This window comes from Aplidium turbinatum, chromosome 13 (assembly GCF_918807975.1).
Source record: "Aplidium turbinatum chromosome 13, kaAplTurb1.1, whole genome shotgun sequence".
In the NCBI taxonomy this organism is placed as follows: domain Eukaryota; kingdom Metazoa; phylum Chordata; class Ascidiacea; order Aplousobranchia; family Polyclinidae; genus Aplidium; species Aplidium turbinatum.
This window is the reverse complement of record NC_137484.1, coordinates 23568240-23591022: the sequence shown is the minus strand read 5'-3', so window position 1 is coordinate 23591022 and position 22783 is coordinate 23568240. Positions and strand designations below refer to the sequence as shown.

The 22783-nt window shown below is 37.4% G+C and overlaps 1 protein-coding gene across 1 annotated transcript; it reads left to right on the top strand.

Annotated features, from left to right (window-relative positions):
* The first annotated feature begins 962 nt into the window (after window positions 1-962).
* LOC145782538 (uncharacterized) lies at window positions 963-22775 on the top strand. The gene is made up of 23 exons (XM_082594343.1): window positions 963-1053; window positions 1843-1981; window positions 4632-4717; window positions 5609-5804; window positions 6610-6843; window positions 7391-7534; window positions 8167-8290; window positions 8591-8762; window positions 9523-9654; window positions 10533-10637; window positions 11172-11315; window positions 12222-12396; window positions 13193-13341; window positions 13786-13927; window positions 14586-14749; window positions 15567-15710; window positions 16560-16679; window positions 17409-17540; window positions 18091-18312; window positions 18749-18934; window positions 19588-19614; window positions 20218-20326; window positions 21095-22775. The coding sequence occupies exons 1-23, from the start codon at window positions 975-977 to the stop codon at window positions 21210-21212; spliced, it is 3243 nt and encodes a 1080-aa protein (XP_082450469.1). The 5' UTR covers window positions 963-974; the 3' UTR covers window positions 21213-22775.
* The last annotated feature ends 8 nt before the right edge of the window (window positions 22776-22783 follow it).

Here is a 22783-nt window from a genome sequence, read left to right as displayed (position 1 = left end):
GTGAAAACAAGAAACATTAAATAACAAGGAAAAAATTGAATATTTGCAGAGCCAGGAGGTTTTTGTAAACATTCCGATAGCGAAGCATCGGAAATAAGTTTTTTAATAATCCGTGGGAGAAATTAAATATTGTTTACGGTAAAGAATCAATGCTTTTCCTTTTTAATGAGAAAATGAAATGACTATCAAAGGGCTGACATGAGTATGGTCGAAAACGTTTCGTAATTTTTAGTTTATTTTCATATTATTATGTTAAATACCGTCTGGTTGTTAGGTTTTATTTATCTAATGGTTAAAAAAATCACCTCTCTACCATAATTATAAAATGAAATGAGTCCGCCCCGTTGGCTCAATTGGTCAGCGCGTCACTTCGTGAACTTCAAGATCAAGCGGCGCTGGTTCGACTCTCAGGGCGTGCGCTTAAGCAACGCATTCTAAGGACTGCTCTCCATTCAGCGGCATCCAACGGATGGAATAATTCCCCAGCAACAAGACTTCAACAACTGGAAACTTCACTCTGTCAATCTCGGTGACCGGGCCCGCGTCAGTGATTCAAAGCTTCAAGCCTCTACAAGTATGTGAAACTGCCAGGATTAAGCTTTGCAAGATGCTTTCCCAGTCCGAGGATAAAGATTCAATCAATCAAAACATTTTCTAAATACAGTTTTTTTGTTTTTGAATTTCAGACAGTGGTCTGATTTCGAAACTTGTTCAACAGATTTACGAAAGTTTAAAAATAAGAAAAAGTTGTTTGTACTGTGCTTGAATTATTTTCATTTTCAAACCATTTGTTATTTTTCTTTTTTATATTTTCTGGTAGGCCTATAAATGTTTTTTACGTTATTTCGATATTTTGTAAAGACATTGAGAGAGCAGTTTGAGGCAAACTGTTTGATGGTTGAAATTATTTATAAGTTGCGATAGCCTTTAGTAACAGTTGTGTCATTGTCACAGGTTTTTAGTTTAAGGCAACAATGGAAGGTGTTTTAGTTTTGCTTGTTGCATCTTGTCTTCACGTTGCATTTAGTCAATTGGATCCATCCACAACATCAGGTGAGTAGAGACCCCCCTGTGAGTAGAGACCCCCCCTGTGTGTAGACCCCCCTGTGTGTAGAGAGCCCCCTGTGAGCAGAGACCCCCTGTGAGTAGAGACCCCCCCTGTGTGTAGAGTCCTCCCTGTGAGCAGAGACCCCCCTGTGATCAGAGACCCCCCCTGTGAGCAGAGAACCCTTGTGAGTAGAGACCTTCCCTGTGAGTAGAGACCCCCCTGTGAGTAGAGACCCCCTTTGTGAGCAGAGACCCCCCTGTGAGTAGAGACCCCCCTGTGAGTAGACCCCCCTGTGAGTAGACCCCCCTGTGAGCAGAGACCCTCCCTTAGAGACCCCCCTATCCCTTGGAAGGAATGGAGATGTCTCTAAGATTTAAAAATTTAGTATTTCTGCTTGCTGAAAATCATTTTTTTTTTTCAGTAACTGACACTTTGTTAAAACGTTTTTCTGAGAAATTAATTTTCATGAAGTTAAAAATAAAAGTAATCTATGACTCATTAAAGGCACAATTGAGCTTTTATTCTAATTTTTGACATTTTGTTAAGGGAATTATTTTTACCAGACATATGTATAACGTCATGAAAAGATAAATCAAATTATTTGTTTTGTTTCAAAACAAACTCATATCTTATTAGTTTGCTGCAACATAGAGAGTCAGTTTACTACGCATACGTCCCTTCAACGACTAAACTTTTACGACAGATGTTTAGTGTTTTTTTTTTTAAATAATTTTGGAAGTAGGAAGCTAACTAGGATCAAACCAAAAAAAAAATTATGATAAATTATTTTCCAGAGTGCGTTAGTGGACCTAGCTACTGGTATCGTGGAAAGAAGAATGTTACAAAAAGTGGAATACCTTGCCAGCGATGGGATGTCGACACACCACACATAATTAAAAGCAAACCTGAAGATATTCATAACAACTACTGCAGGTAAGACAAAGCCGGTTTGCTGTTTGGAAGGAGCGATGTTCCTGGAGTCAGTAGGCCTACAAGGCTGACTACTCACTACAAAACAGCTAGCACTGCGTTTTGTTTACCATGCAGCCTCCAAGCTAGCCATCAAAACTAGGCTATTCCAAAAACATATGTTTCTCGGCGGCAGTAGTCGAGTGTAGCAAGAATTGACAGCGATAGACACGTAGCCTATTTCGCCCATGAAACTGGAATTTTTTTTTACTATGTCAATTCTTGCTAAAATTGACAGAGTGAAGTTTACTTTTGTTAAAGTCTATACTACTGTCGAGCAAGAAAGCTGGTTTAGTTGGTTTTAAGTTGAGTGGGTTTATGTTCTCAACTTACTTGTGGCGATCCTTGGAAGCCAGCAATTTGTAAGAACATATCGCAACTTGATAGCAACACAGTTCAATGGCTGCAGTCTCTGGATGAAATAACAAGACTACCACCTCAATCATACAAAAAGGACTAAAGACTTGAAGGAAATTTTCGGCTTCTCCTAAACCCAATAATTAAATCTTTCATCATTCCAAGCAGCAAATCAGTCGTTTTTTACATTGATTCAAGCTTTGCATAAGTTAAATCAACGTAAAAAAACGACTGATTTGCTGTCTGAGATGTTGTTGATGGGAAGAAACGGCTCAAGATCAAGCGGCGCTAGTTCGGTTCTCGGGGTGTGCGCTTGAGCAACACATTCTAAGGACTACTATCAATTCAGTGGCACCTAATGGAAGAAATAATTCCCCGGCAATCAGACTTTAACAAAAGTAAACTTTACTCTGTCAATTTTCTTTGACCGGGCCTACGTCAGTGATTCAAAACCTCTACAAGTAGATAAAACTGCCAGGATTAAGTTTTTAACTATGCTTTCTCAGGCCGTGGACGACTCTTTATCAATCAACTAAATTAATCAACTTTTGTTGAATCATCTCAAGAAGCGTAATTGGAGGGGCAGTGAAAGTCAAAGGAGGTTTATAAAGTGGTAGATTAAGAATGAAAATTTGATTATTTCATTAGGTTTATATTTCATATGCTATGGTGCATTACTTGGTGATATTTTCGCCACGTCTGAATGCAAAAACGCGTCTCTTTACTTTAGTTAATATATTTGTCGATAACCGGCTTCCAGTCAAGAGTTAAATTATTTTAAAAGCTGAAACAAGGCACCAATCTAAAAATTAAGCTCATTAAAGAAATATTTGTTTGCGAGCTTTATGTAAAGTTTGAAGATCTCATATTTCCATACAATTCAATTCAGTGCAGTGAAAATTTTTGCAAAGGGTAGATAGATTGTATTGAATCTTTATCCTCGGAATGAGAAAGCTTCTTTGAAAGCTTAATCCTGGCAGTTTTGCATACCTAGAGGCTTTGAATCACTGACTCAGGGCCGGTTACGAGATTGACAAAGTGAAGTTTTCGTTTATTTTTGTTAAAGCGTCAAATTAAATCTGTTCGCAATTTTTTGCTATCCTGCAAACTAGTAATTGCTGCAAAACTTTATAAACCCGCATAGGCTTGAGGTTGTTTACATACAGAGCATTAGCGTCATGCTAAAAACACCTCCTCAAAGTTAACAATAATCACAATCTTGACCTTTAGCTCAATTCGGTTCGAAGAAGCGATGGGAAATCACCTTGACGCATTAATATTCCATCGGAACATTGAATCTAAAAGTTTTTAACGTAAGATTGCAAAAATAAATTAAAATCAGAAACCGCATTTCTAATTATTGTCTACAACAAAAATTGAAATGGTGAGCTTTATTTTTTAAACCTCATTGCAGAAAGATCAACAAATGATGTAAAGTTGTTGTGCTGGTACGTGTGGTCTTGCATTATGGAACTCTCAGTCTCAACAATTTTTGTGCTCAGTTGGTAATATTAACAAGGGGACCTGTAGTTTGTTATCAGGTTCCTTCCTCTTGTCGAGGTTGGAGGCAATGAAGCTCCAACATGTATGAGCGAACAAAAGCATTTATTGCTGTAGTTCAAAATGGAAAGCTGATGGGGCCATACCCTATCTCGGAAAAGTTGTTTCTTCAACCAAACAAAACCTTCTCAACCCATGCAACTAGCTGTAAACATGTAGATCTACCGTAAGCACATTTTTAATCTGTTGGCCGCTGCAGTAGAGTGGTAGACACTTTTACATAGGACCATTTTGCTTATGAATCAGCTGACTGAAGTCATTGTGACCCTTGTAGCAATCAGCCAGAGAGTTGATTCTTGCTTTGAAACTTGGTTGGTAATTAAAGTAGAAAAAAGAGTAATAGCAAGAGTGGAAATCGAACCCTCGTTGTCGAAATGACCACCTCGCTAACCCAAACTCTCAAACCGTTAGGCCAAGTTGGCAACGGAAAAAACTTACACTTAATATAGTTCCTATCAAAAATATTTTGAGAAGAATGCTCGCAATATATCGTGTATGTAACACTCCATCTGCTGTAGCAACCCACATGTTACCGTGCAATACGCCTAGCACCAAATACCCAACGCTTGTTCGCGAAGGCTTCAAACATCCCAAGGCTTAACACTTTATTCCGTTTATTAACGTGCAGGTCGATTATTGTAGCTAGAACTATCTTTTTTGGGACACCATAATGACGAAAATTGAAATAATATTCCAGAAACCCTGATAATCATCTGACTGGGCTGTGGTGCTACACGACAGACAATAACACAAGATGGGGACTGTGTGGGGTTCCAAAGTGTGGTAAGTTTTTGTTTTTTAACGTATTTGCGTTTGTTTGAATAGAGCGAATTTTTTTACAAAGAAGCCAACTCTGAAATAAAAACCAACCTAAGACAAAGGGAATTATTATTCGAAACGAAATTTTCTTGATATATATATTTCTTGATATTTTGCACCAAACATTTCATTTGCATGAGAATTGAGGGGCCACTGAACTTGAAATAACTTGCCTTTATTTCGTTTATTCCCAAGATTGAATCCCAAGATCTTCATCCTCTAAAAGGCTATTCCTGGCAGTTTTGCATAGCTTGCAAAGGATTTGAACCACTGACGCAGGCTCGGCCACCGAGATCGACGTTTTTGTTGTTTCTTGTGAATTATTTCATCCACTAGGAGTTGCTAAATTTTAATGAGAACGTAATTTCTGGTTAGCAGCCGGGGAGGGATAAGAAATATTTTGTGGTTTCAAAGGATGAGAAAGTAAGATCGTATCGTCCAACAAACTTTCTTTATCGATTTTGAAAAAAGTCTTCATGTATTTTCAACTGTGACTTAACACGCATAGTTATAGCACCAGTGCTTTAAACGGTTTTCGGTGTTCTCCAATTGCTTGAGGCTTCTTCTTATCTTTGAAAACGTTTGTTTGATTGAGCCGATAAGTTGGTACAGTAATACCTTCAAGCTAAGTTGCTTAGACAACATGGTGATATGATAATAATGTCATTGAAAGACAAACTTGAAAAATGAAATTCTTGTTACAAAAGTTTCCATGCTATTTTAATGCTAAACCTTATTGTGGTTTCAACTTCTGCTTCTTTGAAATTGTTTGCAAACAGCTGTTAGTTTTTTGATGTGATAAGGAGAATTGTGAATTTTTTTAATTTTGTTTTAAATTTTCGCGTTCTCTTTCAGACGATGACAGTTTGCTTTTGTACACAAGCCGCGACTTGAATGGAGCGAGTTGGATCTCGCATTACCCAGCCGACCCGGAAGTGGGTTTCGTCAATCGCGACACCCATCGGACGATTTACAACGCAACAAGCTCTAGTTTCATTTGGACAATTGCTTCCGACAAACGGGGCCAAAGAGTCTTCTTCATAGATAGCAGGTAAAGCTTTAAAAATTCAAACCCGATTAGTAAAGTTAGCATGAAATTTTGAGCCGAAATCTTTCTTGGACATTTGCTCAAGAAATTATCGAGTTAAAAAATTATGAAAAATTTCTATAAATCTAAAAAAAATATCAGCTGAATACTGAAATGTTTGAGTGTTCATCAGGATAATTATCATTTCTAGCACCAGTTGCAGCGTTCATCTGATGAAATTGAAAGTATATGCAACAACAAACAGGTTGATTTATTGCTTCACTGACGTTTTGCGCACCATACCGCCTGGAGGAGATTACAACCAAACACCACGATGTTTGGATCTACATTAATCCGACCTTGCAAATACAGTACACCGTGCAAACCTAATGTGTGTTCAAACCCAACTGAAACATAGTGAATATCAAATATAAAATCGTCACCGTACTCCACTGGACATTATTACTCTTCACTTAGCCTATACTTAAGATCTGGTAGATGGTTTTCAGTTTTCTGCCATCGTGAAATGTATTGTCTAACAAGCTGTACCATAGGCCTATTGCTTCAATAATTAGGTGTAAAAATGGATCTTCATTTAATTAAGTATCTTTTGTTATACTTCGGGTCAAAACGTGAACTTTGCACCACAAATTTATTTGTTAGGAGGCCGTATTTTCATTGAGAACTGCTTTTCCCGACCATTATAGGCTGCCCCAAAACCTCTCTGCAATGAAAGTGGAAAGCTTTCGACAGTGCTTGTTGAAACTTGAAAAGTCTCCTTCGCTACTTCCATAAAAAAGTAACTAAAGCATAAAAATTATCGTTACAGGAACAATCAATTTGGAATATTTTCCATGGCTACCAACAAGACTTCCTTCTACATGAAGGGAATGTGCAATGGAATGGAAGAAGTTGTCTTTGACTGGGTTGCGCAGAACCTTTACTGGACCGACTCTAATAAGCAGTGGGTGATGGCATCTGATCTAAGATTTGAAAACTTCATGAAGATTTACAAGAACGAGACCGAAGAACCAATAGGAATCACCCTACATGCAGTGAAAAGGTATCACTCAGCATATGATTTAATAGCTTTCGTTAATCGTTTCCAAATAACATACAATAAGAGTTTCATTACATCAAATGTCGTGTGCTTGCTGAGTTGTCAAAGCAATGGAATTGATAGAGTTCATTTGATTTTCTTGTGACTTGCGCAATTGTGGCGACTTTATTTTACTGAAAGGCTTGCCATAATTTGCAAAGTAGGCTAATATGTTGACGAAGAATCAAGTGAATAAAAATTAAACTGAATTTTGTTTAATTTTTAAAATCTTTCAGTGACCTTATAATATGCGGCAATGCTCATTACAACAAAACTTACTCATCAAAATTATCAATTTCATAATAAAATTTGATTAGAGTTTGCATTTTCCAATTGGTTTTCAGCTATAACAAGTGTACTAAAGCTACCAATTGATAGCAAACTATAGCCTACTGTGCAATTACTATTTAGTTTTATGCGAGGCTTGGTGAGCAACAGCTTTCGGATGGCATAGGAATTATTGTTATGTTCATCAGAAAACACAACTCCTACAAATTTTCTTCTTTTTCAGAAAATTGTATTTCTTTGCATCAAGCTTCATATCCTCCTCATCTTTAAAGACGTCCAATATGGATGGTAGTGATCTGAAGACATTGTTTACTTTTTCTACCGTCGTGGATGTTCCGAGCATGACAGTTGACTACACTGACGACCGGTAAGAACAAGTTGCTTCTGTATATGAATTAGGTCAGGGGATATTTTCATAATAGGCTACTGTAGTCCTCACCTATTAATCTCACGGTTGTTAGACCCACCGGCTTCATTAGCCCAATTTATTTTGGCCCAGAACTACTGAATGTACTGAAGTGACAGAAAGTCGTCCGCCACTTAATAGGCCTACCCATTTAATGAACACAAAATCGTCCGGTTCCGAGGGGGACTTAATAAGCGGGTGGGCCTATTAAGCGGGGTTTATTGAAATAAATTGGTAGAAAAACATAATAATGTACTTCGTTTGCTGGCCTGAGAAAAGGTAAGAAATTTTCATCATGTGATGTTTGCACAGTCAGTTAGTAGAGACCACTCTGCTGAGAGACTGGAGAAATGAACTTGACACCTGTCCTACATATACAATTTGGGTGCTTCATGCTTTCTAACTTCATGTCCTTTGTACGTATGTGCATAAGTTTTCCAGTTGAGATATTTGCGGGTGGTAAAGTCGTAATTATCAACCAATAATGGAAACGATTGTGACATAAACAAACACTTTGTGGCGTCCATTCGATTTAAAACAAATTTTAAGCGAACACATTACAGAACGAAAAACTTTGTAATATTCTTGTTCAGCTTGTACTGGATCAAGAATGAGAGCCCTAAGACTTCCATCATGAGTTGCAACTTAAATGGAGGAAACCTAACCACAGTCTACAGCAGACGGGTTGGAAGATTCTGGGGTATTGCAGCATACATGGTGAGAACGAAGTGGTTGGATTTTCATTATTTTCTTTCAAAATTGTTTTGAAGTTTTGTAGAACCGAAGGAAGCGCCGTAACTATACAAATAGTCCTCCCTATTTACTCCTTTGTTGAAAAAAATATAACGTCAGTAAAGTAATAAGACATCCAAAATATCTTAGCTTGCATTTGCATCAGTTGAGTGCTATTGGAACAACAATTCTTTTGACCCGTGATCTTTTCCTTACACGTTTTGCAAAATCTTAGTATTTGTAATTTATCCTAGACGTTTTTCAAATACTTTTTCTTCTTTTCAGAACACAATTTTCCTTGCTGATCAAATCGGTTATTATAGCGCAGAATTAGGCCGTTTCTACAGACTATGGATCCTGTCAAAAGAAGGAAGGCCACGAAATTCTTACAAATCTCCTTACAAAACGAAATCGGTTTCCATATACAGCACCAACGAAGAGTATTCTCCTTCAGAAAGTACGATATTTTTATTGAGAGACTGATATATGGTTTATTCTATCATAAAATAGTATTATTACGTTCCATTACGCAACGTATTATTTTAAAGTTCTATTCATTCTACTCTATGGCGCTATTGAAACAAGTCATTGGACGAATTGATTCGAGAACTATTTGCTGATGACGTGTGCTTACACGTGATCAGCCGAATGAACAATATGTAGATAAAATGAATGTTCAAAGGTTTTTGGTTCAATGACCGAGAGAGATTATTTTCTTGTCTTTCAATATTACAAGTCTGGTACATAATGAGAAAACCTACAGGCAAGAAGCACAAACCATGAAACCAACCTTGCAGTTTTCTGGTCACTCTTGCATAGCCTAAAAAGATTGAGCTTCGGTAGAGAGTTTGTCTTGTTGAACCATAGGCATACGAAGCCGAGCAACGTGATCAAGTTTAACATCTTCAAGTTTATTACATTTACATAAACATAAAACTACGCAACAAATTAAGTATCGAACGTTTTCGACATCACAAGATGTCCTCTTCAGGAATAATATACATACAACTTAACTACATCTGAAAAAAATACAATGGTCCTAAAAAGCCTAAAAAGACTTGTATAAACGTCACTGCCAAAGCTCAGCGAAACTTATGTCAAACGCATATTGGTTTGCTTGAGAATAAACACCGAGATTCTGTGTATCTACAGAAACATTGACTACACCATCACATTGACTAAATTTGACCCACCATCAAATTTAACGCTTTTTTCAGACGCAGTAACCCTCAACAGCTGCGCCCCCTCAAATCCATGTGACCAGCTTTGCATTCCTATGTCTGCTACGACACACCGTTGCGGATGCTCACCCGGGTACAAGTTAAGCCAAGGCCGCAAATGTTTTTCCGGTAAGAAGTTGCTCCGTCGTATCCAATCTTTTGTGCCTGGTCGTTGAAGATGTACAATATTATTAAGCTATGGGGGGTGCCCCAAACAAGGGTCAAACTCGACTATGGAGTCTTTCATTTTCATTCGATCGTGGCTTATGGGTTTGCTACCTTGTCAGGTAACCGTACTTGCAATCTGCAGGTCGCTGCAGCTGATGTGGTAATTGACCGGTAGACATTTTAAGGTAGAACAACTTTCCCTATAAATCAGCTGACCGCAGCATTGTGGCACTTCTAGCATTCAGCCAGAGAGTTAATTCTTGCTTTGAAATTTGTTTAGTAATTAAAGAAGAAAAAAGAGTAATGGCAGGGATTGAAATCTAACCCACCCTATTGAAATAACTATTTCCTAGCCCTAACCCTCTACGACACACTGGCGACGGCAAAACGTTCAATTAGTTTATTTTTTAACGTGCATGAATCGGATGACTGCAATCAGCTGATTTAAATTTTGCCTTCTGATTGGTTAATAAACCTTATCTGCTGCAGAGATCTACAGATTACAAATACGCGTCTGGCCATAAATATTTTTGAAAGTGTTACCGCATCTCATTCCTGCTTAGCACTCACCAAAGAAATGGTTTCAGGACGATAATGTACTCGCCTTCACTGACACTGTCTGCTTTGCAAAGCGCTGAGAAACACAAGCAAAGAAACACATACTTGCGATTGATAGCAGCGTTATATAAAACTACCTACCACATGGTTCACGTCTGTAGTAGTTTTTTTTTTCGTAAAACATCAATCCCTTACACGGGGATAAATTTACCCCCCAGTTAAAACACTTTCTTAATCATTTACATTTAACACCAGTTGTTTACATTTCACATTTCGTTTAGAGTTATACGAAGACAACTTTATGGTAATTGGAGACCTCACCCAGAAAAAGATGTTCCAAATACCACTGGAAGAAGAACCGGACAATTACAGGATCTTGCCGATTTGTGAGTTTTCTTCAGCATTTGCGTTTCAAGCACAAAAGCCTGTTTTGTATTCCAACTGTTGAAGACGCTAACACGAAACTTCTCACAAAAACTTCACATTTTGATAAATACAAAGTTAAATTGTTGGACAACTTTGAACTAAGACTCAAAAAATTAAGATTGAAATATAAAAAGTTAAGATAAAAATGCCAGCGACCCTTCAAGCACATGCAGCTCCACACTCAGCGAAAATTACATGAATTTAAAACTTATTTTTATGATTTGAAAGAAAATGCCTAATAAGGCATTACTAAATATTAACTGCAGACACCTGACAGATGTCTGTTGGTGCAACCCCTTTTTTGTCTTGAAATACAAAAACTAGAAACAAAAATCAGTTCTTGAATGTAAACGGCCCAAAGTTTTAAGCTTTCATTCAAAGTGAAGAAAACTATGGATAAAATTTAGGCAATTTCAAAACTGCTCCGGCATAGATTTGAACCATGGTCGTTGGACACTGACAAACGCTAATAATTTTCAAATTTATTTTTTCAGCAAAGACATTCGATGAAAGTGTTACTACCATAGCACTGGACTCCACTCGAAAGCTTCTTTACTGGTCCGATCTGAATACCATCACCATCTACAAATCTAATCTGGATGGCACCGATGTAGCGGAATTCCTCGTTGGGAAACATGGTAAGAAGACACTCTGCCCTTACCAAGATATTTATTACGCCATAAGGTCTCTCAAAGAAACGCTGAAATGCATGGTTTAAAAACAAGTGTACAAGGTTTCTATGAAGTTAGTTGCAACTTAGTGGGTTAGGCTGAAACTTTGAAGACTATCCCGGGTTAGGTCAATGAGACCCACAGAGTAATATTGACACTGTGGACTTTCCTCTTGTTGCTTAAGTGTTGCACTTAAACTTAAATAAATTATCCCATTGACTAAGTGCGTTGCCCAAACGCACCCGCAAAGTGTTGAACCACCGTCGTGTGATTATTTTGTGCTTTCCTTTTTATAACTCAGGAGTTTATTGATTGATTGATTTTCTGTAAAAAAAAATCTCTTAAGGATCTGACATTATTAACTTGGTTATTATGAAATACTTCTGATAGTTACACCAGAAGAGCGTATCGTGACGTAAAGAAAGGTAACAAATGCTTCTTTAGAAAGACAACCCCATGTGAAAAACACGTAAAATTCTGAGGAAATTCGTGTAATACACGTATATTTCTCGTGTTTTTACGAGCCAATGTTTATGGAGAACTTGCATAACAAATGCCTCATGCCGCCTGAGTGTAAACTCAACAGCGTATAGTCTCAATTTGCTCAGTGGCTCAGTAGATAGTGTGTCCACCTCTGAATCGCTAAACATGAGTTCGATACCCTGTCGGATTATACCAAAGATCTATTGGTACTGAATCTTGTTCCTGCTTGGCATTGAGCAATAGAATGGATTCAGGTAATGGTGTACTCAGTTCCGCCTCTATACGGATGCATTGACACTGTCTGCTTTGTAAAGCGCCGAGGAGCAACGCCTTCTGCGATGGATACAACGCTTTCTGAAAATCATTATTTTCTTTATGTTTTCTGCCCAGCAAAAAGCATGGCAGTGGACCCATCAACGGGAAACGTTTACTTTGCTGACGATGACAGCAGCTACATATACGTGGTCGATGCGAATGGACGTTATCCCAAAGCACTTCACAAGCCAACTGACAGCGTTGTGGAAAATAACTTCATTGAGGACTTGTCGCTAGACTCTGAAAATAAGTAAGCTTCATGGTATTATTGCATCAGAATCTTTTGCTGTTATCCGACAATTGCTTAATATTATAATACATTACATGTGATATATGTGATGTGATAAATCTTGATGTGATATTGACACCTCACCATATCTTGTGCAATAATGATGATGACTCTTCAACGAATTTAAGCATTTGAAAGATACTTAAAAGTTTTAAAAAAAAATTGAATAATCCCCGTTGGATATCAAGTGATAACTTATTGATTCTTATATCGTTATGAAACCACAATTAAGAGAAATATGATCAAACAAAAGTTGTTTGACTATAAGCCAATGAATCTGCTCTAAAGGATAATTGTCTGAAACAAAAACAGTTTATGCGACGAACAGGCGTGCTTCGACGCAAAATAGGTGACCGTGATAGAATAAATTTTAGGCGCCTATTATGTCAGAAAGTTGGTGGGTAAAAAGTGAAAAGCTAAGAATCTTTGAACTTAATTCTTAGAAATATCAAGAATAGATGAAAACTTTCACGCGGAGGCTTCGATCCCTTACGCAGCACAGCCCGGAAGAAATACGACGATTGGCTGAAAACCGCTAATTACGGAAAATTTTTATTGACGCTATTTTGAACTCAACTGGTGTGAAATAAATTATTATTATCAAGAATAGATTATTATTATTATCAAGAATAAATTATTATTGTTATCAAGACTAAATTATTATCAAGAATAAATTATTAATGTTATCAAGAATAAATTATTATCAAGAATAGATTGCTACTTATTTTGACTTGATGAAACTCGTGGTCTTCTGCAGACACATCTACTGGACCGCGAGAGAGATCGCTGATGGGGCTGACGTTAATGCGATTGGGGTATTGATGCGGATGGGGTTCGATGGGTCCGATCAGAGGGTTATCCTCCACAACATGATCACCCCACGAGCAGTTCACGTCAACAATGAAAGTAAGTTATGCTCTGTGTTGTAACAATTATAACAATGTAACAGCTGTTACGTTATAAGCGAAATCTTTATGTTTATCGTCTTCCAAATAATAAATTACAATGGGTTTAAAGACTTTACCACCCTTATGTTTCAATGGGTTTTGTCGAATCCTTATCCTTTGTATGTGGATCAGGCTCCTAAACCCAATACATCATCACTGCCCCGTTTACGGACCTTAAAATAAAAATGCCAACCTCACCACACTTGATGGCAACACAGGTCAATGGCTGCAGTGCCTGAGATGGAATAATGTTACTGCTTCCACCTCATAAGCACACTAGCGTTGTTCTATCAATGAAACAATTACCAAGGCAAAAAAAACATCATTTTTAACTCAATGCTCTTTCGAAAATGTATTCGCGAGGAGTGAAGTTTGGAAAACTGTTTGTTTGTTTCATTCCCAGGAAAAAGTGTGTTCCTGACAAGCAACGGAAATACCGCGTACGAGATTCCATTGTCAGAGCTGGCAAAAGCAAATGGGAATCTCCCAAGCAACAAGCAGAGATATCACGTGGATACTTTTTCGCGCGAAGATCCACTTATTGAGTAAGAATCTGAATTGTGAAGAGTCTATAATTTTTCAAACAAAATTTTCTTCTATCTTTCTGAAGTTATTTATTTCTAGAATAAGTAATAAAAGAGACGCTGGTGTTTCTCAGCCTTTGTAGTGTCGTTTTCAAAGCTAGAAAGTCAATAATTTTTTTTCTTCAATTTTTAGTCTACAAACCTGGAATCAAGGTCAATAATTTTTTACATTGATTCTAGGTTTGTAGACGTAAAATCAACGTAAAAATGACTGATTTTGCACCTGTTGGTATAATCTCGGCTGGCATCGATCGAAGTAAAACGATTCTTTGTGGAAATGATGCATTGTGTTAATTGCGGAAGTAATAATTACTATTTTTATTCTGCCGATTTATCAAGTGGTGAAACTAACTGTCGCATTCTGCAAACGTAAAAGCAGCATGAAACAATACCGCTTACTACAATAAATGATTGGCCCAGCTGGGCATTTCTTTAGTTAACAGAGAAAGTCCCAACCCAGACAGCAAAATCCGTCATATTTACATTGATTCAAGGTCTGCAGACGTTGAATCAATGTAAAAATAACGGATTTTGCTGTCTGGGAAGTCTGAATCAAATGTAGTGGGCCCACATTGTTATCTGCTACTCTAAACTCAGAAATTTTTCATTTTTATTACAGACTGGTTGTTCTTGGCGACTTTGGTTACGCGATTGGCCGCTCGGCGAACAGGATCATCAAGTTTGATTTGACAAGAGATACAAACGAGCACAGCTTTGGTTCGAACGACTTCTTCAAGCCGCGATTCCTGGCCGCTTACAACGCGACTCAACAGAATCGTTTCGGTATGTTCACATCGCTTCAGTCGGTTTCTGACCATTACAGCGTGGACGATCACAGCTTAACACAATGCATACCTCAACATAGCAGAGGTACAAAAAAGTAGAAGCGACGAAACATAAACGCCAAAACGTGTTTGAGGTGGTATTGAAATAATAAGTTAAACAACGTGGCACTGTCATATCACCTTCAGAAAAATTTAAGAATGGGAAAAACAAGAAAATAAATTGTACAGCAGTTATCAAAATGAAATGATAATTTTAAGACTTGTGGCAATGAAATGTAGTCTACAAAAATTATCCTAAAGATTCCAAGCAATTAGATGTTGCATAGACTCTACGACATAATAAATTCAATGCAATTCAATTTATTTTTGTTTGTCGGAAAACAATGATAAAGTTACAAATAGTGAACGGGAACAAAACCAACAAAAGGAAAAGGCGACAAAACTACAAAAGTTTAAAACGTGCATGCGATGCAGATTTAAAGGTTACGTACACGAAAGTATATTAAGCATGGCCACCAAACCTAACAGTTTAAAGTAGATGAATTAGTTCAAAAAACCAGTTGGCTCCACATACCTAAAGCAACTGAAGGTATTGTAAAAAAAAAGGGTAAAGGTGGTCCCATACTTGAATCCAAGCAACGGGTATGAGAGAATAAGGTTATTATATTAAGCCATCGGCACTAACGAGAGTAGGGTGGCCAGTTCCTTTCTCTCGGCCGCCTTTCCTTCAGCAACTACGCCCACCCAATTTATTGCACCCTGGGTAGAGGTGATTGTAGCAATGTTAATTACTGTTTTTACATAATTCATTTCAGTCAACCAAGCCACCGAATGTAACACAATGCATTGCAATCAGCTGTGTCTCCAACGGCCCAATCAAGCCCCAGTGTGTCAGTGCGGAGATTCCTTTAAACCTTCCTCCTCATCACCAAACAGATGCATCCATGTCTCCACTGATGGTGAGCAATAGTTTGTTTATTCAATCTTTGCTTTGGCTCGGTACAAGATCCATTAGTTAGTTAGTTCTTTGAAATTATTCATCATTCCATCAAGCGGTAAGCCTAACTCCATAAACTGAAGTAAATGCTTTGCATATTTTCTCTGCTGATTTTGTAATCGGATAAAAGTCTTGATCAAAACCCTCCCAGAGCTTGGTTAAACTTTCAACACCAATAATAGTAGTAATAATAATAATAATCATTCTGCACATTTACTCGCAAATGTTGAATATTTGAACACTTAAGTTAAAGAACTACTTAAGACATATTTTGTGAAAATTGAATTATCATCACCAAAAATATGTTGTAGGCTATGATTGTCAATGCCTGTCCGTGCACAAAAATTGATTTAAAAAAGATTTAACTTCGCTATAACACACGCTGGTGTGTGCATGGAAGTGAAACATGAAACAAATTGAACTTGTTTTATCTCAACGTGGTATTTTGGACTTCTTCAACTAAGCAGTTTAATATCTAGAAAAAGAAAGTGGTAGAAGCGACAAAATGAGGCCATCAGGGTGTGATTGAACCCAAAATAAAATTGGCTATAGCCTACTCAATAAAAAGATATCTCCCTTTCACTGCTTTACAACGTTTTTAGTTTGAGTTATAATAATTGGGTTCCAATACGTTATACCAGTTAGCATGTTTGTGACATTGCCAGTGTGCTCAAAGCTTAGGCTCACTGTGCATTGAAGGTTATGACAAAGGTTGCTCTCGAGTTCCGTGTCGAAAACGATCCAATTACAATAAATGGGTTTATTTGGTCTAGTTTTCGAAACATTTCATTGCCAATCTTGCCGGTTACAGATTATCCTCCTTCGTATGGAAACTCATGTCCCCAGGACATCCAACTGAGCTTTATGTACTGCAAGCCTGACATCCCCCTACCTCCTTGGGATCCACCTGTATGGACAGATGACATCACAGGCAAGTTAATCAATTGGTGACTAAGTGCTAACAATCGACGCTCAAAAGGCCAAGAGTTCGACACTCACCAAGAACACACGACTATCTTGTCGTTGCATTAACAATACAATTAAAGAATAAACTGGAGGGCGACTTTTTATTATGGTGTCACTCCCTTTTTAAGTGAGCTCATCGATATGGATTGCATCTATTCAACTACCCATCAACTTTTTTCTTTCCCTACTTCCATAAATTCCAAGTCCTTTGTTATGGCACTTTTCTAGGATTGCCTCAGCATTTTTTTCTGACTCCGTGTTTATCTCAACACTGAAATTTAATTACTCACCTGTAGCGGCCTCCAGTAATCACATGTGATCATTGTTTGGTTGGAAAGGCTTTAAATGATTGCTTGGAATTTTGACACTGCCACCAAAAACTGCATTCCATGTCCTGTTATCTAAAGCATGGATTGTTAGTCTATATCTATGAAGTCGAGAAGAGTTGTGAGTCTAAAAAATAAATATGAGGCAGCTGACCAACACATCAATTGTTGACTCACAGACTCTGTTAAGCTTGACTCTAGTCTTGGATCTGTGGCGATGTGTTCCTACTTTTGAGATAGTGTTACAGTTAGGAGCCTATACCATCTTAGAGGACAAACCCTCCCATAAAAATTGGTTTAAATTAAAAACTTAAACTTCTTTTCAATAATAGATCTTAAAGTTTCTTGTCTGTATTATTTTGTTGCAGATTCTACTAAACTAAGACTCTCTGCCCCGACAATTAAAAGCACATACACTGCAGGAGTGCACAACTTCATCTATACAGCTACAGACGAGGCGGAAAACATTGGATATTGTTCATTCACAGTGACTATTTCCAGTATGTTGATTGTTTATAATAATGACAGCATTAACGTCACATTCATAGAGAAAACTATGCTTCTTGAGGTTGCACTTGCTGTTGGTGATAAAATGATGCATTCAGGTAAACGGTAGTCGGTAATGTTCAGTAAAACAGAATATTTTCAAGCGAGCTATTTATTTAAATTTTTAGCTTCTTTTACCTAAATAATCAAACAATTTCAGCAACTGATAGTAACAACTTGAGTTACAATAACAACTTGAGTTACATAAAGAGTTACATAAGAGCAATTAATGTGGGAAACTCAAGAAAAAATAATTAGTAAAGTTTTAGTAGAGAGTTTGCTTTGTTGAACCATAGACAGACAACACGTATGTGTGTCCTCATCATGAATTACTTATCTGGTTTATGCAGATTTAAGTAATTGTTGATGAGGACACACGTACGTGTCGAAAACGTTCGAGTTGATTGTTTATTTATGTTGTAACTTTGTGTAATAAAATGTGTTAAACCCGTTAAAGTTACCTTGTTTTGTCTGGAATTAAATAGTTGTTACCTTTCGTCATAGGAACCCTTTGTAAGATTGTCCCCCCTGAAACGTCTGAGCGTCGGTTTACGTTGAGCCCCCCAGCGTGCTCCAGAGGGGACATTGTACACGCTATCCGATGCACAGACACCACCAAGTGGTTGCGATACGAGAATTGGTTGAACAAAACGTCATGGAATCTCTGCCTTCCTTCGCTGAAGTGGAGTATTAGCAACTATTCTCAACTTAGCTGTGAGGCTCCTCGTAAGTGGCTTGCTTTCTTGTTGCTTTCTTGTTGCTTTCTTGTTGCTTTTGTTTTGTTTGTTTTAAGGTTTTTTGTTTGAGATTTGTTAAGTAAATGTTTTGTATTTGACGCTGTTTTTTTCACAAAATTATCGAGATTTATGGCAGTGAAGAATTGGGGGTATGTTATATTTGGGACTTGCAAAGGCTTGATACTGTAAAAGTTGATACAAGAAATTAAACAACATAGGAAGGTTTCGAACTAGGAACCTTTCGAACACACTCCTTCAGTCCTTACTCGAACTTACTTTTACTTGTGACATTCATATTCATCGTTAATAGTGTTTCTACATTATTTTTCTCATGTCTGTCGTGCATTATCTTCGCCATCTAGCAAACAACGTGATTAAAAGTCGCAATAAAAGCGATGGTTACCTCATTTACTGTTCTGTCGCAGCAACGGTCAAGCCCTCTGTGATAACAACCACACCTTTACCAACGAAAAAGTCTGAGATTACTGCAGGAATTCCTTTTGTCCCCACGAAAGGAAAAGTGGACAGTTCTGAGAGCGTCAAGGAGTATGACAGGAATAGTGACATGAAGAGTGATAGGAAGAGTGATAGGAAGAACACCAATAAATCGGGTAAAAATAAATCGCTCATGTTTATAATGCTCCTTCCTCGTATTTAGGATTGGAGGCAGTGCGTCATTGTTCACGATCATGGGATTTGCGTACTGCAATTTTCCCAACTTAATTTTGTCCATTTAAAGATGTTTGTTATCCAAATCATTCTTGGTCTGCCTTTATTTCTTTTACTGTTTATCTTTCCTTCTATTAATGGTCTTTATAAGGTGTTTTGTCGTATTGTGCGTCCGAAATACTTCAATTTTCTTTTTGATTAATTCTTGATTTTTTTCTCAATCACATTTTTAACTAAATTAGACGATGGTTGCTTTCTGAAATTGTTTTGTTGGATTATAAACGTGACTTTCAAGCTATAAACCAACGCTTAAGTTTTAACTCTAGAGGAGAAAGCAAGTCAAGATCACAAAAGGTCCGAAAAAGTACGCAGCAAACAATAACTGAATTTTGAGTCATAACAAAACCGATTTGAGCAATATTGGTTCCTAAGTTGCACAATGGACACTCGAATACCTGGTTATAGTTAGACATAGTGATGCAGTTACTATGGTGATACAGCTACCATGGTTATGCAGTTACCATAATGATAACCAGTTTTGACAAAATATTTATTTTCACTTGAACAAACATTTAATTATGTAACTGCTTTGCAGGACCAAATGGAAATGAAACGAGACTGGGTGAGTATGGCGTTGAAATTTCTTTGTTTTGGTTTCAACTTGTGTGAAAACAAAAATTTCAAAATATTTTATCTTTAATATCTTTTATATTTTATATATTATTATATATTATTATATATATTATTATATTTTATCTTTATTTTTTTATTTTTTGCGCAAATCTTTATTACTTGGCATATAACTTCTTATGCAATTAACATCTTACCTAAATTTTTTATTTAGTTTAGTTTTTTGATTCTTCTTTTGTGGCTTGTAGTTTAAATAGCTTATTTTCTTTGGTTTTGAATCTTTATCCTCAGATGACAAAGTCTTGTTAGGTTATTCCTGGCAGTTTCGCATACTTGTACAGGCTTTGAACCACTGGCACAAGGCCAGTCACCGAGATTAACAGAGTGAAGTTGAAGGGAAAGCTGTTTAGCTAATTGGCAAGATGTCACATCTAAAGCCGTATCATTTGTCTTAGTGTGTGGATAACAGCCTGTTCAATCACAAAAAAAAATGTAGGCCTATGTGTTTCCATGATACAAAATAAATTATTCAGTTAGGATCGAACTCGGGCTCTATAGATTGTCAGGTGGGCTGTCTAACTTCGCTGTGTTTCAGGGTCACATTTGAGACCTGTAGCATCACCTAGCGGTCCATCGGGTGGGATCATTGCCGCCATTATTGTCGCTGTGCTTGTTGTCCTCATTGCAGCAGCCATCCTGATGTTGTAAGTTACCATTGTGTTGTCTGCTGTTACGAAACAATGAACCTTTGTCCGGCTTGCATGGCTTTGTGATTGTGTCAAGATAGTTCATTTGTGTAGAGCAGGGGTGTTCAAAGTCTTCGATGCATGCAGGGATTCATAGTATAGGAATCGCCAACTCGGCTGGAAATCTGACAAGCGGAGTGTAAAAATGTTGCCAGATATTTTTTAAATTTTTAGTAAAAATATCATTTTGTCATTTTTAAAGTAGTAGTTCCCAAAACTTGGCTGTAAATAAGCGGACAAGCTTTGGACGATCACTACTCTTTAAAAATGCCAAAAAATTAATTTTTCTAAAAATTTAAAAAATAATTGGCAACGCTTTTACACCCCGCTTGTCAGATTTCCAGCCGAGTTGGCGATCTCCATACTATGAATCCCTGGATGCATGAGTCGCATTCCATCATAATTGCATTGTAATGGACTCATAGTGTATTCAACGGCTTTTTTTTTCTTGATTTTCTGCTTAAGCGTTGAAATTATGATGAAGATGATCTCAGAAAAAAGTTCCTTAAAACTGTTTTCCACGGCCCGCACTTTGGGAAGCTCTAGAAATGAAAACTGTGCAAGTGAAACTGCGCAAATATAAAATATGCGCAAGTGTGCAGCCATTGTTTGAGAATGAAACCAAGTGCTGGCTGTTCCTCTACAGAGCTAGCAGCACATTGCATTAGGAATTTTGAGAAGTCAAAAAATAACTTTACGAATTGTTTTAACAACATTTCTTTCCAGTATTATCAAGAAGAGATCGGTCCCGGGAGCTTCTATGAACCCTTTCTCTTTAAAGTGGAACAAGTCGAGCGATTTCGGTCTCACTCCTTCTTCTGATCAAACTTATCATAATTTCTAAACAGAAGATTTGATGACTCACAATAGAAACACTAAGAATTGGAAGGCTGTGCATTAGATCATTGCCACAACTTTCTTTCATTTTGCCGTTGCAATAGTTTAATTTTTTATGCAGATTTTTAAAGCCGGTGCTCGCAAAAGTAGAACATCTGAGATCTACAACGTTAACTTGAAAAACATTTATTTGTTTTTTAAAAAATCTATTTGGCAGTGATGTAACTAGAAAGAAAGTTTCTAGCACTAGTTGCAAACTAGTGCTAGAAACGATAATTGTCTTGATAGACACCCAAACTTTTCAGTATTCAGTGGAAAGAAAGTGTTACGGGGACAAAGACAAATGTTTGGGTGGGTGGGGCCAAACATTATTCAATGAGTTCTTGCTACACTCGACTGCCGAGAAACACATGAGTTCCAATGTTGTAGCATAGTATTAAAACATATTTTTTTAAAGAGTAACATGATGGAATTTTGAAAGGGCGACCTCCAAGTTCCTCCTCTCCCGTGTTTACGCCCCTGCGATTTTGTGCCTAGAAAGCTTCTTTCAAATATTGACAAAGAGCCGCATTTAGTTGACGCTTGCTTTATAATAACTATAAGTACAAACATGAATGTGTGCGGACTCGCATTCTTGGGGGAATCACCGCTTGTGATTTGTTCCAAGGCGTGACTTAATTGTTATGAAACAATAAAAGAAACTTTAAACAATCCGTTGAAGAGAGTTTATTTTCAACCTGAAAGTAACATAGCTTCCTATCTTTGTGGGACTGCATTGCTTATTTCAAGCATTCCCCGTTCAAACAAACTTTTGTACTGAGAGTAAAAGTGGAAAAACTATAGGCAGCCTGGATCAATCGGTGGAAGGGGCGATGGCGGTTTAGATTGGAATACTGGCCAAATGGCATTTTTAACATAGAATCTCAACGAAAGAGATGAGAGCCCAGTTATAACGGTGCATGCCAGAAAAGTAAACATATTCCTTCTGTTCTCCTTGAACTAACATTCTGGCAACCTTAGTTCATGCAGAAAATGTAACCTCATCATTATCATGTTGTACAACAACACAAATTAGCCATGACTTGTTTAGGTGCTTGTCTCCAACTCTGAACACAAATGACAAAACACATCTTACTATGCTGGTGCTTGCATTCACCATTGGCAACGACTTGTTTAGTCTGTGCTTTTGTAGATGTTAATTTATGTAAATATGTGAATTCTAACAGCGCATTGTGTTTTATTATCAACATTGTGTGCGCGTGCCAAGGACAGCAACCAGGCAGCCCCTCCATCTGGTCCAGATCTGGTCAGATGAAGCGGTTGTTTCGGCATGTATGTAGCTTGTTGAACACACACTCTGCATTAGCATGTCTTGTAATTTGTGACAATAAATTACAAAAATGTTGTGATCAAAGAGAGAATTGAACCAGCGATCCTTCAGATGACACGCTGCAACAAATTTTACGACAATTGTACCAAAGTGTCATTTCGGATTTCTTGCATTTTTATACGTTTTGCAAGTTTTTTCCTGTTATGTTTTGTAAATTCAAACTATTAAAACAAAATTGAATTTTCATG

Bases quoted from the DNA above. Each gene is read 5' to 3' on its own strand.
- LOC145782538 (XM_082594343.1), top strand. From the start codon at position 975: ATGGAAGGTGTTTTAGTTTTGCTTGTTGCATCTTGTCTTCACGTTGCA. The intron at 6,844-7,390 runs GTATCACTCAGC...CTTCTTTTTCAG, and splicing joins ACCCTACATGCAGTGAAAAG to AAAATTGTATTTCTTTGCAT. The intron at 8,763-9,522 runs GTACGATATTTT...CGCTTTTTTCAG, and splicing joins AGAGTATTCTCCTTCAGAAA to ACGCAGTAACCCTCAACAGC.